Genomic DNA, 14,660 nt, shown 5'->3' with positions numbered 1-14,660 from the left:
GCATTCTCAGGGCTCTGCAATTTCTCTCCATTTAGATAATAACCTTCTCTTTTATTCTTCCTGCCAAAATGGACAATTCCACATTTGCCTACATTATTATCCATCTGCCAGTTCTTTGCCCACTCACTTAACCTATCTATATCTGTTTGTAGCCTCCTTTTGTCCTCTTTACAATTTATTTCCCTACCTATCTTTGTGTCATCAGCAAGTTTGGCAACCGTCCCTTCAATCCCTTCATCCAAGTCATTTATATAAATTGTAAAATGTTGAGGCCCCAGCACTGATCCCTGTGGCACACCACTCATCACATCCTGCCAACCAGAAAAAGACCCATTTATGCTAACTCTCTGCTTCCTGTTAGCTGGACAATCTTCTATCCATGCCAGTATGTTACCCTCTACACCGTGAGCTTTTATTTTCCGCAATAACCTTTGATGTGGCACTTCATCAAATGCCTTCTGGAAATCTAAGTGTTTTAAAGATGACCTCCAACAACACTGAAATCCTTTCATGCTCCCTTAGGTTTATCATTTCAGGTCTTGGAGCAGGGTTTGAAGCCCCAATGTTCTGATTCAGAGGTGAATGTACTACTAACTCAATCAAGTTGGCACTTCAAATCAATAAAACCGAAGACATTGATCATTCAACAGAAGATCATTTAACAAAAGAGTTGAATTTTTATGCTTTAAAATATTGTTTTATTTTGCCACTTAAGCAAAGCACCTATAAGCATTTTACCAGTTCAACAACACAACAGTGATAAATCACAATTTTTCAGGTTTTCTTTGCATATGCAAACCAGAAGTTCTATTGCATAACTAGCCTGAGCTTTTAGCAAAGGATACGTACAGGGTCCAATTTTAAATTTAAATTACGGCATATTAGCTTAAAATAATTTCAATAAATTTAAATTTAAAATGTAAATGCCATTTCTTTAGCTTCCCAAGGTACAGCAATCCACAGAGGACAAACATAATGCATAAAGCTCAATATAATCTAAACATTTCGTAGGTTCAAGCTGTTATTTTCTCAATCCAGTCAATATATCCTTTTGTGATCCTTGTATAAATGCCAGGCTTGTTGGGAAGTCCACATTCTTCCCTATAATGTAAAATTCCTTGGAGCTCGTTCTTACATATTAGTGGCCCACCTGAGTCCCCCTGAAACAACAAGAAAAATCGATTAAAACTATAGGAATGGTGTTAACACTGGTATTTTGACAAGCCTGTTAAATGATTTTATGATTAAGAATTATTAACCAGTTATAACATGATTATTTCCTGGTGGCTGTACAGAGAATAAACAAGGACGGAGAGTCATCTTGTGACATCCAATGCGTTTAGGGCAGGGGCGATGGATAATAAACAAACCTCAAGCAGAAACTTAGTTGACTGTTACAGTCATCAGAATCCCAAGAAGGTGTTGTTAGAACTCAGAAAAGTAAGGGACTAAAGGATGGAACATTACAGCCTTGTCTTTATATACTTATAGACTTGTATTTACGGGGATGCACATTGCAAACCATAGAACTCAAACAACAACCATTCTTTCAGCCTGCTCCCACATATAAATAAGCACAGGTGAGCCTTAATTCATACCCATCACTAGAATACAATTGAAAATCAATTGGTAAGTATTGGCTCCCACTATCGCTACCCTGCTACCATATTTTCTAATAGCAACATGAACTGGATCACTTTTGGTATATTTCTGAGTGGTTTTGTTTCATACAATACACATACTTTGCACTCTGCATTAATTGAAGATAATGATGGGCTCTCCCACCTTGGTTGACATGGCAACTTCAGTAAACTTTATCCAAGGCTGTTTCCAGGTCACTGAAAGCTGCTGTTGGCAATCTCAGTGGAAGCTAGTTCCTTTGTGCAGCTCACCTTTGAGCCCTTTGCTCCGTCCCAAAGAGAGTTCCATCCTCTGCCTCCCTTTCTGGAATAATTGCAACAGATCTATCCTAAAACTGGGACAATCTCAGGTCAACTGCAATCCTTACAGCTATTGTGAACCATTGAAGAACCTTGCTGCATTTAAAGTGGGAAACCCACAATGCTGCTCTGTTAATGTTCTGCGGCCCTTTGAAAAGCAAACACCTGATTTTCCACCCACCAAAAAGTGATCTTCCAATCAATACAGCGAGCTTGTCTATGTTAGGCCAGTTCGACTGATTCCAGGAAGAAATTGGTTAATGGTTAGCCAATCCTCTCCTGCAATGTCTGAGCAACAAATCTATGCTCTAATTTACATAAACCATTGCTGAATATATCAATCAGTATATTGCTGTCCATGTTGGATATTCATATTCATATCCAGAATCCCCACTCAGCACCCTTGGCTACTCCAACATTCCCCCCAATTCCTACTCTCCGCACACCTGTCTCCTCCACCATTCCCCCACCCACCCCTCCCAACACCCCCAGCTCGTCCAGCACTCCCCACCCGCCCTCCACCCCTCCCAGTACCCCTGGCTCCTCCAGCACTCCCTGTCACGTCCCCGCAACCCCCCCATCATCCCTTAACCGCCCCTCCTCCCCGCAACCCCCCCATCACCCCTCAACCCCCCCTCCTCCCCGCAACCCCCCCATCACCCCTCAACCCCCCCTCCTCCCCGCAACCCCCCCATCACCCCTCAACCCCCGCCTCCTCCCCACAACCCCCCATCACCCCTCAATGCCCCCCTCCTTCCTGCAACCCCACCATCACCCCTCAACCCCCCCTCCTCCCTGCAATGAGCCCCTCCCCCTCCATCATCCCCACACCCCCAGCTCCTCTCCACCTGAGCTTCTTTGCCCCGCCAATGTTGGACACAGCCATTAATGGAGGAGTTTTTCCTCTCCATCAGGTACTGCTTTTGACATTGGCAGGACTAAGGAGCCAGGCTGGAGAGGAGCTTGAGTGCCGGGGTGGGTGGAAAGGAGCCAGGGGAAATGGAGGAGTGGGAATGTTCTAATACTCTTGTTTAAAGGGATGTGCTCATGAGCAGGCTCTGCACCTGCTAGGAGTAGCCATAAAAAAAATGAATTTTAAAAGTAATGTAAGTTCTGGGCAATCAGCCCAAGTTCCTGAATGACAGTGGAGCCATCAGCATGGGCTCCTCCTGAGTCCATTCAGGCACAATGCAACATCCAGATTTGAATGTAGTTGAGCTCCTTGGAACTTGCAGTTCTGTTGAGACTGCTGCTATTGGAAGTTCAAGATCTGGGCTATTGTTGTTGCTGAAAGCCCAGTTCTGGTGTCCTATATCCCCATCTCTTTACCTCTCTTTTCAACATGGAATTGAACACTTGCACATATTATAGGACAGGAATATCGGACCATGAAAAGTAAAACCACATCCCGACAACAGAGTATTTAAGTACATTATGTTAATTAAATGTGTTAATAGACTAAATTAATTATTCTTTTTAATAGCTCAAGAATAAGAAGCACATTTCATACAGCACCAACTAAATAGCCAATTCTAATTAATAAAAACAAAAAACTACTGCGGATGCTGGAAATACAAAACAAAAACAAAAACAGAATTACCTGGAAAAACTCAGCAAGTCTGGCAGCATCGGTGGAGAAGAGAAGAGTTGACGTTTCGAGTCCAATGACCCTTCAACAGAACTGAGTGTAGTTAGGAGAGGGGTGAAATATAAACTGGTTTAAGGTGGGGGGTGGGGTGGGGGGAGAGAAGTTGAGGGTTGGGGGGTGGTCGTAGGGATTAGCAAGCAGTGATAGGAGCAGAGAATCAAAGGATGTCACAGACAAAAGGATCAAAGAGGTGTTGAAGGTAGTGATATTATCTAAGAGAATGTGCTAATTAAGAATGGATGGCAGGACACTCAAGGTACAGCTCTAGTGGGGGTGGGGTGGAAAGATTGACAAGGTATTAATTGTAGATTTAAAAATAATGGAAATAGGTGGGACAAGAAAAATCTATATAAATTATTGAAAAAAACAAAAGGGAGGGGGAAGAAACGGGGTGGGGATGGGGGGGAGGGAGTTTAAGATCTAAAGTTGTTGAATTCAATATTCAGCCCGGAAGGCTATAAAGTGCCTAGTCGGAAAGTCCGACTAGGCACTTTATAGCCTTCCGGGCTGAATATTGAATTCAACAACTTTAGATCTTAAACTCCCTCCCCCCCATCCCCACCCCGTTTCTTCCCCCTCCCTTTTGTTTTTTTCAATAATTTATATAGATTTTTCTTGTCCCACCTATTTCCATTATTTTTAAATCTACAACTAATACCTTGTCAATCTTTCCACTCCACCCCCACTAGAGCTGTACCTTGAGTGTCCTGCCATCCATTCTTAATTAGCACATTCTCTTAGATAATATCACCACCTTCAACACCTCTTTGATCCTTTTGTCTGTGACATCCTTTGATTCTCTGCTCCTATCACTGCTTGCTTATCCCTACGACCACCCCCCAACCCTCAACTTCTCTCCCCTCACCCCACCCCCCACCTTAAACCAGCTTATATTTCACCCCTCTCCTAACTACACTCAGTTCTGTTGAAGGGTCATTGGACTCGAAACGTCAACTCTTCTCTTCTCCACCGATGCTGCCAGACTTGCTGAGTTTTTCCAGGTAATTCTGTTTTTGTTTTTGAGCCAATTCTAATTGTTCTGTTCAGATGTTGCAATCACTTTTTACACAATCCAACTTACACCACATGCATCTTTTCCACCATTTTTGTCACCAGCACAGAGCATGTTCACGGTTACTACAGGATTGTAGTTGTAATACTTCTGACTGTTGCATGTTGTTCTGTTTATAATGGTTACGTTTACTTCCTTAAGGTTGTCAGAGGGCTTGTTTGACTTTTCTTTTGTTCTTCCCCATCCTGCAACTGTGCAAACAGTTCCATCTTTCACATCCAAGTTACGTTTGGGCAGAGGTAGGACATTTACAAACTCGTTAAGTTTTGCCTCAGACTGCAGCTGTAATAAGTAAAAGTAGTTGTTATGTTGTCCTTCATAACCCAAAAATCTCTGAAGTGTATTAATTATCTTTTGCATATTCTTTAACACAACATGAAGAAAGTGCTGGATACACTCACAGGTCAGTGAACAGCTGAGGAGAGATCAGACAAATTAATGTTTCAGGAGTGGAAGCTTCACTAGAACTGGAGGCTATTACAGAGAAACAAATAGAACAGAACATTGGGAAGGTGGATGGGGGAAAAAAAAATGTTTTTAAATGCTCTTCATCTGTGAAATCCACCAGTTCTGTTTCTTCCACAGATGCTGCCTGACTGAGAATTTGCAGAATTTTCTGTCCTTGCTTTCGCTTTCCATCCTCTGCACTTCTTTGTTTTTTTGTTTATATTCTTAAATAATGTGGCCTTTTTTGATTATACACTTTATAACAATTTGTATACCATGTTTTTTCTGTATCTCTGATTCAGTTATTCCTAACTTTATAAATATGAACATGAAACCTTGTTGGATTAAATTCCCTTAATTATCATAAATATTTACCTATGAAGGGATGAAATCTAATTAGCCTTTTTCTCCCCCAGTGATTAGAAAGCTTTGTATGATCTGTCCAAGCATTTGGTCATGTGTGATTCTAGAGTCATATGGACTCCAAACATTAACTCTGTTTCTATTTCCACAGATGTCACCAGACCTGCTGAGTTTTTCCAGCATTTTCTGTGTTTTATCCCATGACTGTGGTCTCCATCTAATTTGCACTATATTTTCTTAGTGGTGAAGTGCTTGTACCCACAGCAGGCTGAAACATGTAAGAGCTATGTAAGTGAGGTGAGAAGAACATCACAGCATTTCCCATGGCATTTCCCTGTCTCAAAGCCAGGCTGGTGCCGATGAGAAAATGCACTCAGGGAAAGTGGCCCCAAGGAATAGATTGGAGGATCAGAGAGGAGCAAGCAATAAGTTCATTGGGAGACTAAAAAGGTAATTGCCTCCCTTTTGCTTTTGATTCTGCACTGGAGCTTCAGGTTACTGCAGCCACCAACCATGCAACTTGTGATTAAACCAACACAAAATATTACTTAAAAATGCTTCAGTTTTCAGTTAGCTTTATTAGTGGCAATGAAAAATCAGACGGATTTGAATGGGTAGGTCAGAATAAAATTATGCTGAAACCTGGAAACCAGGATATAGGAATTGAGTTAAGTAATTTTTTTTTGTTTATTTGTTCATGGGATGTGGACTTCGCTGGCTGGGCCAGCATTTATTGCCCATCCCTAATTGCCCTTGAATAGCCTTCTTGAACCGCTGCAGTCCATATGATGTAGATAGACCCACAGCGCTGTTAGGAAGGGAGTTCCAGGATTTTATCATAGCAACAGTGAAGGAACGGCGATATAGTTTCAAGTCAGGATGGTGTGTGACTTGGAGGGGAACTTGTACATGGTGGTGCTCCCATGCATCTGCTCTTCTTGTCACTCTAGGTGGTAGAGGTCACGAGTTTGGAAGGTGCTGTTGATGTGTTGCTGCAATGCATCTTGTAGATGATACACACTGCTGCTACTGCGTGTTGGTGGTGGAGGGAGTGAATGTCTATTGTGGTGGATGGGGTGCCAATCAAGCAGGCTGCTTTGTCATGGACGGTGTCAAGCTTCTTGAGTGTTGTGGGAGCTGCACTTATCCAGGCAAGTGGAGGGTATTGCATCACACTCCTGACTTGTGCCTTGTAGATGGTGGACAGGTTTTGGGGAATGAGGAGGTAAATCACTCTCCGCAGATTTCCCAGCCTCTGACCTGCCATTGCAGCCACAGTATTTATATGGCTAGTCCAGTTCAGTTTCTTGTCAATAGTAACCCCCAGGATATTGATATTGGGGGATTCAGTGATGTTAATGCCATTGAATGTCAAGGAGAGATGATTAGATTCTCCCTTGTTGGAGATGGTCATTGCCTGGAACTTGTGTGGCACGAATGTCACTTGCCACTTATCAAACCGAGCCTGGATATTGTCCAGGTCTTGCTGCATTTGGACAGTACCTGAGGAGTCACATTGAACACTGTGCAATCGTCAGCAAACACGCCCACTTCCACATATGCATTAGGAAGCAATTTGAATGGAGACATCTTATGCAAGTAATTATTATGTATGAAATCAAGAAAATAAATTATGCCTTTGGACTCCCATGTAACTGGGAACATTATCGAATGAAGTATTTTGCATTTAAGGAAGAGACAAGGTACACAGTGTATTGGCAATGAAATAAGGTGATTGAAAATGACTTTGTAGTTTGATAACTGAGTTTAGATGGTAGCATGATTCATTCTATTTGTAACATAATACAATAAGAGTGCATATGGAAATAATTAATTGTAAATACATACTTGGAGCAGCATGATATCATTTTCTGTGCTGACATTGTCATAGCAAAGATTAGGAAATTTCTGCTTCACCTTGAGTATTTGCGCTGATTTGACTTTGCTCAGTGAATCTATTCCAAGAACCACCTCAACATTTTGGTTTTTAAACTTGCTATATGTGATATTAAAAGATATGAAGAAGACATGTTAAATACATAAGCAGCTTAATCATTATTCACTTCAGAATATCTTTTTAAAATCTTAGAGCCACTCAAAATGGGTTCCATTTCAAAAAATGTAATTCATTCATGTTTACGACCTCCATTATAATGGCAGCTCTTCACAGAATCACAGAATTGTAACAGTGTAGAAGGAAGCTATTCAGCCTATCTTCTCTGCACCAGCTCTCTGAATGAATAGCACCTAGTGCTATTCCCCTAACTTCTCCCCTGGTTAGGAGTCTCCTAACTTATATTACAACAAGTATGGTCTCTTCCATTTCTAGGGTACTCAGTACAGTACACTGAATAACCAGGGCAGCATTAGACCTGCCATCCAACTGAACAATGGGTTCCAGATCTAGGGCCTGGCGGAATGACAGCGGCTTGAATCCTTGTACAGTCTGATACAGCCATATCTCAGCTCCCCACAGAATACAATGGCAGTGTATAGTGGCGAGCAAGACCAGACTGCTAAGGAGCTCCCTTCACAGGTGCAGCTACAACAATGGCTCACTGTTAGGAGCCAGCTGCCCTGAGTCAAGGGTCAACTTAATTCCATCGTCCTTTAGTATAACAGGAGCAGCCTTCCACCAATTGCTAGAGGCCTCAGGGAGCACTTAAATTTGGCAGTAGGAAAGCACAGTTAGGTACAGAGGCAAGCATAGCACTGGGGAAATGTGGGAAGTCTTATAATTTGATACACATTTTTTTCTATACATAAAAGAAATACATTGTTTGGAATACGTAATGCAAGTATCTTGTACTGTGCCACTTGATCATGAAAGCCTTTCAAGAAAGGGAACACTCATTTGTATGGGTTTTGTTTTCACTCAGTTGAAATTTTGTGGCAAAGTCAGGTTGGGCCAAAGGGATCTGCTGTGGTGGCACCTGGAAGGGTGGGTAGGGGAGGATTAAGGCTGAGATGCTGCCACTGCAGTTGATCAGCTAGTGAAGACGTCCTGCAGCATCAGCTCTCCAAAGTCTCTTTCAGCAGCGACTGAGGAGACAGTTGAGTTTGCATCACAGACAGATTGAATGTTCTTGGAATCGCACCATTTATTATTCACAAAGATCAGTTGGCAGCTTGAGTACAATGTGCGTGCAATCAAGATATCCTGTCAGCTAAAGAATGAAGTTATTGTATAGAAGGATAGCATAGGCATGGCACAATGGGCCATAAGGTCTCCTTCTGTGCTGTATTTTCTAGGCTTCCGACTCTGTGCCTCTGCTGTCTGGGGTTGATGCCCACATGGAGAAAATCAACTACTCTATGAAAGAAAGCATCCATCACCTGTGTAATACACACTTTCACAGCTCCCTGGCATGGATGCACTGTGCCGATCTGGAAGGAGTTGAAGCTGTAAAACTTGAGGACTACTGTAACTTTAATTGTCGTGGAGTGAAGAGTTATGGCAGTGGAGGGACTCTGTAAATTCTCATGATGAAGCTGACAGGGATCCTCAATGGCACAGGGAGGGCTAACCATGGGAAAACCATCCAAAGGTCAGCCTCATTGTGGGTTTTGGAGGTGCGTAAAGTTTAGAATCCTATGAATATTTCCTGGGAAGAGAGGAAGGCACTACAGTGAAATCAGGGATTTAATAATGTGATGGCAGGGGTTAAAAAAGAATTGGTTAGAAGCTGTTAATCAGTAAGAGAGTTTATTGCCCATTTAGCTCACTTAAAATTGTCTGAAACATAGGGAGAAAGCTGTTAGCTGTTTTGTAAGTTTACATTAATTGCATTAATGATGTAAATCCAGGAATCTTCCATGTACTTGAACGCTGTAATTATGCAAATTAACCGTATGGGAGGTGTACTGTTAATTTACTTCTAGCGTAATAATGGTACTCAATGCACTAAAATTCAGATTTCCCCTATCTTTTCAGCCGAATAGAAGCCTAACAACAGTGTAAGTGCTGAAGGTAATGAGGAAATTCAGGGTCCTATGAAGATGGAAATCAAAGACGGTGTACACCTTGACTGATTCCATTATAGGGAAAAAATCCAAAACACTAAACTGCTCTGAAAATGGTTCTTACACTCAGATTGTAGTTTTTGTAACTTACAGATTGCAATGTGCTGCAGTCAATATCCATCCTCGCTTGATTAATACTCCTCCACACACATGCTGTTTACGGAGCTGGATTGATGCCATGTAGGGTTTAGAATGAGGTCTAACATCCTGACCCCCAATGATTTCTACGCAGACCTCTAAAAGAGCAAACAGGGAGACTGGATATTGACTGAGAACGGAAGTTTGACTGATATACACTACAACTGCTAAATTGTATTAGGTCTGGTCAGGACCATCAATTGTTTCAATACTTGGTTGAATCTGGAGACTAAAAATGGAACTTGCACCTGAAATTTCACATTGGACCTTATCTCTGTAGAACTGGAGAGCTGGGAATGGGGAAACAGCTCTTAGATTCTATCTGCAGCAGTTTGGGCTGGCTGCAATGCTGACAGTGGAGGTCATGTAGAACCTGCAAGACAGCCCTCAGAAAGAATGCGCCCTGGGCTGGCAGCAGCCGCTTTGTAGAACCATTAGGAGCATTCCTGCTCTTTCCAGCTCCACAAAATATAGGCATTTTCACAGGTTTGGACTATTTACTGGTGGCCTTCAGCATTCTCTTTAAGGACCACTGATAAGACTATTTAAGACCTGGTACAAATAGGCAGCAGAAACTCCATCCATTTATACCTGTAAAAAAGACAAAATACACTTGCTGTAACTTGACTTATATCTGGTCCCCCTGGTCCCAAGAGCTTTTGAATTGCAGCCAAAAAGTTATGTTTCTCTTCCTACCACCTCTCCTGAAAGAGTTAACTCTTGCAGGAGTGCAGTTTACAGCCACTAAGGATCTTCTAGGACTCTTGCCCAGTGACTTTCTTCACATACACACTAAGGGGTTGATTTGAATGTCTCAAAACCTCTCCACCATCTGCAAGGTTAAAATTGCACCGTGATGGACTTTTCGACACAGTTCAGAAAAGGGAAGTTCAGTTATCAGTGCCTTTACCTCTCAGCCACACAGCGGGTGCGGAGCTACTCACTGGTTTTGGATTTAAAGTGACAGCTGGATAATGGAGAGGGAGGGAAGAAGATCAGGTGGTCCAGGGGCCAGCTGCCAGAACCAAGAGAAACCTTTCGACAACAAGATATGTAGAGATGGGGTGGGGTGGGGTGGGTGTTGCAAGGATTTTATAACTGGAGCGTGGTAAAGGGGTGGGGGCAGAAAACATACTTCAGAAGAAGCCTTAACTTTTCTTGTTGGGTTCAACAGAGCACTTCATATTCTGGCCCCAGTAAGGGGAATGTTTTTGATCTTACCTGAGGATGTGCTGGTCTCCCACCTGCTCTACCAGGTGGGGCAACAGTGGTTTTAAATACATTCAGGGTTCCGTGTCCACGGGGCCTCTGGTTTACATTTCTTAATCTAGAGTCTGGTTAGAGCTTCAAACCAAGGCGTTAAAATGGGAATGGGAAGAGAATGGGACATAGATCTGCTCCTTTTTAACCGCTCCTTTAATTTTACCCTGATCAAAGAATCTCCCTTACATTTCTAGTATTCATGTCTTTTATATCTCATACATCTAATTGGGAATCTTCTGTGTGTCCAAAATTCAAACCCACACATACAATTCCTATCAAATAGGTAGGATCAAATGCTTAGGTCTACTTACCGCCTGGTATTAAGAAGTAAATAATCATTGCAGAGCTGAATAAAGCCTGAAATACCATTGTTGCAGTCAATTAATGAGCAGTGAGTTAGTGCATCTTCTGTTTATATATAACAAAAACTGAGGATGTGGTTTATCAGTTTGGCTTACTGTGTTCTCTAACATCTTTCAATATCTTTTGAGGATCAAAGATGCAATTTCTCAGAAATTACGCATGCTTAAAACATGCTAATTCCTGATTTCTGAGTAACACTGAAAGCAATAAGGATTGTGAATAATAGCTTGACCAGTGAAGCTGGTTGGAAATAATTGATAAGGCAGAAAGGTGAACAGAAAAGGAAAATAAATAAATAGATAATACAAAGCCAAGTTTAGATCAAAGGGGTGTGAACAATTCGCAGTTCTTCATTTTTGGCTGAGGGCATGTACTCTTTACTGAGTACTCTTTGCATTTTTTCCTAGTGTTTGTCAGTCCTCATGTCTCTGCCAATTGCAGCTTGAGTTGAGCATCTGGAGTAACCTAGAATCATTTCCCCTACCATATCCCAGCACAGCGCAAATAGAACAGAGGGACGGAGGTCAATTCGAACTGACCACTTGCTGGAAACCGGCTGTAGTGACCTGAAAATGATCTCAGACTCCCAGCCTATATCCCAGACATCCACCAAAAGGCCTTGACCAAAATGAAGGAGTCTGGACTGCCTGTCTGTTTCAGTTGGAGACTACTTTTAATGTGTTACTTGGCTTACTATGATGCAATTTTGAGGCACCAATAGGCAGGAAAACTCTTCTTGGTCCCACGAAAATACTGGAAATACTCTAACAAACCTTTGCACCTAATGTCTGCTATTTCGTTATTGCAGGTGCCATTTTCTTTAGCTCAGCCAGTCTGAGGCAACACTCCTGGGAATTGTTAAGGAGGAAGACAAGCATGCATTTATATAATGTCTTGCATGACCTCAGCTTGTTCTAAAGTGCTTCACAGCCAATGCTGTACTTTGGAAGTGTAGTCACTGCTGTAATATTGGCAAGATAAGAAACCAATTTGCACACAGCAAGGTCATAATGAAATAAGTAACCAAATAATCTGTTCTTAGTATTGGCTGAGAAATACATTTTGTTTTGGAAACTGGGGGAATTTCCTGGCTCTCCTTTGAATAATGTCTTGGACTATTTTACATCAGAAGGCTTTACTTTTCACTTGAAAGACAGCACCTATGACAGAGTGGGACTCCCTTACCACTGCAGTGAAGCATCAACCTAGGTTGCATGCTCAAACCCTGGAGTAGGGTTTGAACCCATAAACCTCTGACATAGAGTCAAGAGGCACGGAGTCAAGGCACACACTAAAATAAAAACAGAAAATGCTAGAAATATTCATAGTTCTGGAAAAATCTAGGGAGAGAGAATCAAATTTAATGTTTCAGATCAATGACCTGTTAACAGATGATTGGATGGGGTGAGGTGGGGTGTGGGCAGCAGTACTGATGCTCATTCTTGAGTTGGGTCAAAAGGACACTGAGTTGAATTTTCCTGGTGCTGTGATGACATGTTTGGAGGTGGGGTGAGGACTGGGAAAATAGCAGGGAGGCATGTCGAGATGTCAAGGCAGCTTTTAAAAATTTTTTCATAGGGTATGGGGGTCGCTGGCTAGACCAGCATTTATTGCCCATCCCTAATTACCATTGAGAAGGTGGTGGTGAGCTGCTTTGAACCACTGCAGCCCATGTGCTGTAGGTATATCCACAGTGCTGTTAGGGAGGGAGTTCCAAGATTTTGACCCAGCGACAGTGAAGGAATGGCGATATATTTCCAAGTCAGGATGGTGTTTGGCTTGGAGGGGAACTTCCAGACAGTACTGTTTCCATGCTTCTGCTGCCCTGGTCCTTCCAGGTGGTAGAGGTCACAGGTTTGGAAGGTGCTATGGAAGGAGCTTTGCTGCAGTGCACCTCGTAGATGGTATGCACTGCTGCCAATGTACATTGGTGGTGGAGGGAATGAATGTTTAAGGTGCTGGGTAGGGTGCCAATCAAACAGGCTGTTTTGTCCTGGATGGTGTTACGCTTCTTGAGTGTTGTGGGAGCTGCACTCATCCAGGCAAATGGAGAGGACTTGGAAATATAACGCTGTTCCTTCACTGTCGCTGGGTTAAAAGCTTGGAACTCCCTTCCTAACAGCACTGTGGATGTACCTACACCACATGGACTGCAGCAGTTCAAGAAGGCAGCTCACCACCACCTTCTCAAGGGTAATTAGGGATGGGCAATAAATGCTGGCCTAGCCAGTGACCCCCATACCCTATGAAAGAGTAAACAAAAGCTGCCTCGACATCTTGACATGCCTCCCCGCTATTTTCCAAGTCCTCACCCCGCCCCCAAACATGTCATCACAGCACCAGGAAAATTCAGCTAGTGTCTCTTTGACCCAACTCAAAAATGAGCATCAGTACTGTTGCCCACACCCCACCATCACACTCCTGACTTGTACCTTGTAGAGGATGGACAGGCTTTGGGGAGTCAGGAGGTGAGTTATTCACCAGCCTCTGACCTGCTCTTAGAGCCACAGCATTTATGTGGCTGGTCTAGTTTCTGGTCAATGGTAACCCTCAGGATCTTGATAGTGGGGGATTCAGTGATGGTAACACCATTGAGTGTCAAGGGGAGATGGTTGGATTCTCTCTTGTTGGTGATGGTCATTGCCTGGCACTTGTGTGGTGCGAATGTTACTTGCCACTTATCAGCCCGAGCAAGATTGATGTCCAGGTCTTGCTGCGGACTGCTTCAGTATCTGAACACTGGCTTGAGTTGGGTCTTGGTTAAAATCAGATAAGTCTGTTTCCTGACACAAATCCTCCTCCCATCATTCATTTCTGACTTTGACTCAGGCTGAAAGTTGAGCAGGTGACCAACCTGACCCAAGAGGGCGGGTTGCAACTTTAAATAATATAATGAGACTGTGAGCCTCATTCTCATGAGGCTCTTGAAGTTTAACAATGTCAGGAAAGCAGCAGTTTCTTTAAGGGGAGAACATAGTGGATTCAGTAAGTGCCTTCACACCTACCGCCTGAATCCAGATGCCTACCTGAGATCCTGAGGATCCTTGACATCAGGTCCCCAAACTAATGACCTTCCCCCTGAGGTCTCTGACCTCTCCTGCGCAAACACACGACCAGGCCCCTATCACCAACATCGCCCCTCCGCCCCCAGCACCCACCAACTAGGCTCCAATCTCACCCCCTCCCCTGCCAACCCCCGCCAGGCTCAAATCTCTCTGCCCCATCGCAACAAGGCTTCAATTCCACCAAAAGCCACCAGCAACAGGCTCCGATTTCCCCTGCCCACAAGGCCTCAAATACTCCCATCCAAAGACTTCCCGATGCACCTACGATGAGGCTTCTGACTTTCCCTCACTTAGGGCCTGCCCCCGTCCCTGATCCCAGTCAACCAACCAACTCCCGG

General features: G+C 43.2%; 1 protein-coding gene across 1 annotated transcript; it reads right to left on the bottom strand.

Moving 5' to 3' along the window:
• Window positions 1-1,013: 1,013 nt before the first annotated feature.
• On the bottom strand, window positions 1,014-11,263 carry LOC144672027 (granzyme A-like). The gene is made up of 5 exons (XM_078534232.1): window positions 11,206-11,263; window positions 9,585-9,729; window positions 7,319-7,466; window positions 4,670-4,942; window positions 1,014-1,160 (listed from the first exon to the last, which is right to left on the bottom strand). Exons 1-5 carry the CDS (start codon window positions 11,261-11,263, stop codon window positions 1,014-1,016), a joined length of 771 nt encoding a protein of 256 aa, XP_078390358.1.
• Window positions 11,264-14,660: the final 3,397 nt, after the last annotated feature.

The sequence above is a fragment of the Cetorhinus maximus genome, chromosome 1 (assembly GCF_964194155.1).
Source record: "Cetorhinus maximus chromosome 1, sCetMax3.hap1.1, whole genome shotgun sequence".
Lineage (NCBI taxonomy): Eukaryota > Metazoa > Chordata > Chondrichthyes > Lamniformes > Cetorhinidae > Cetorhinus > Cetorhinus maximus.
This window is presented reverse-complemented; position numbering and strand designations above follow the sequence as displayed.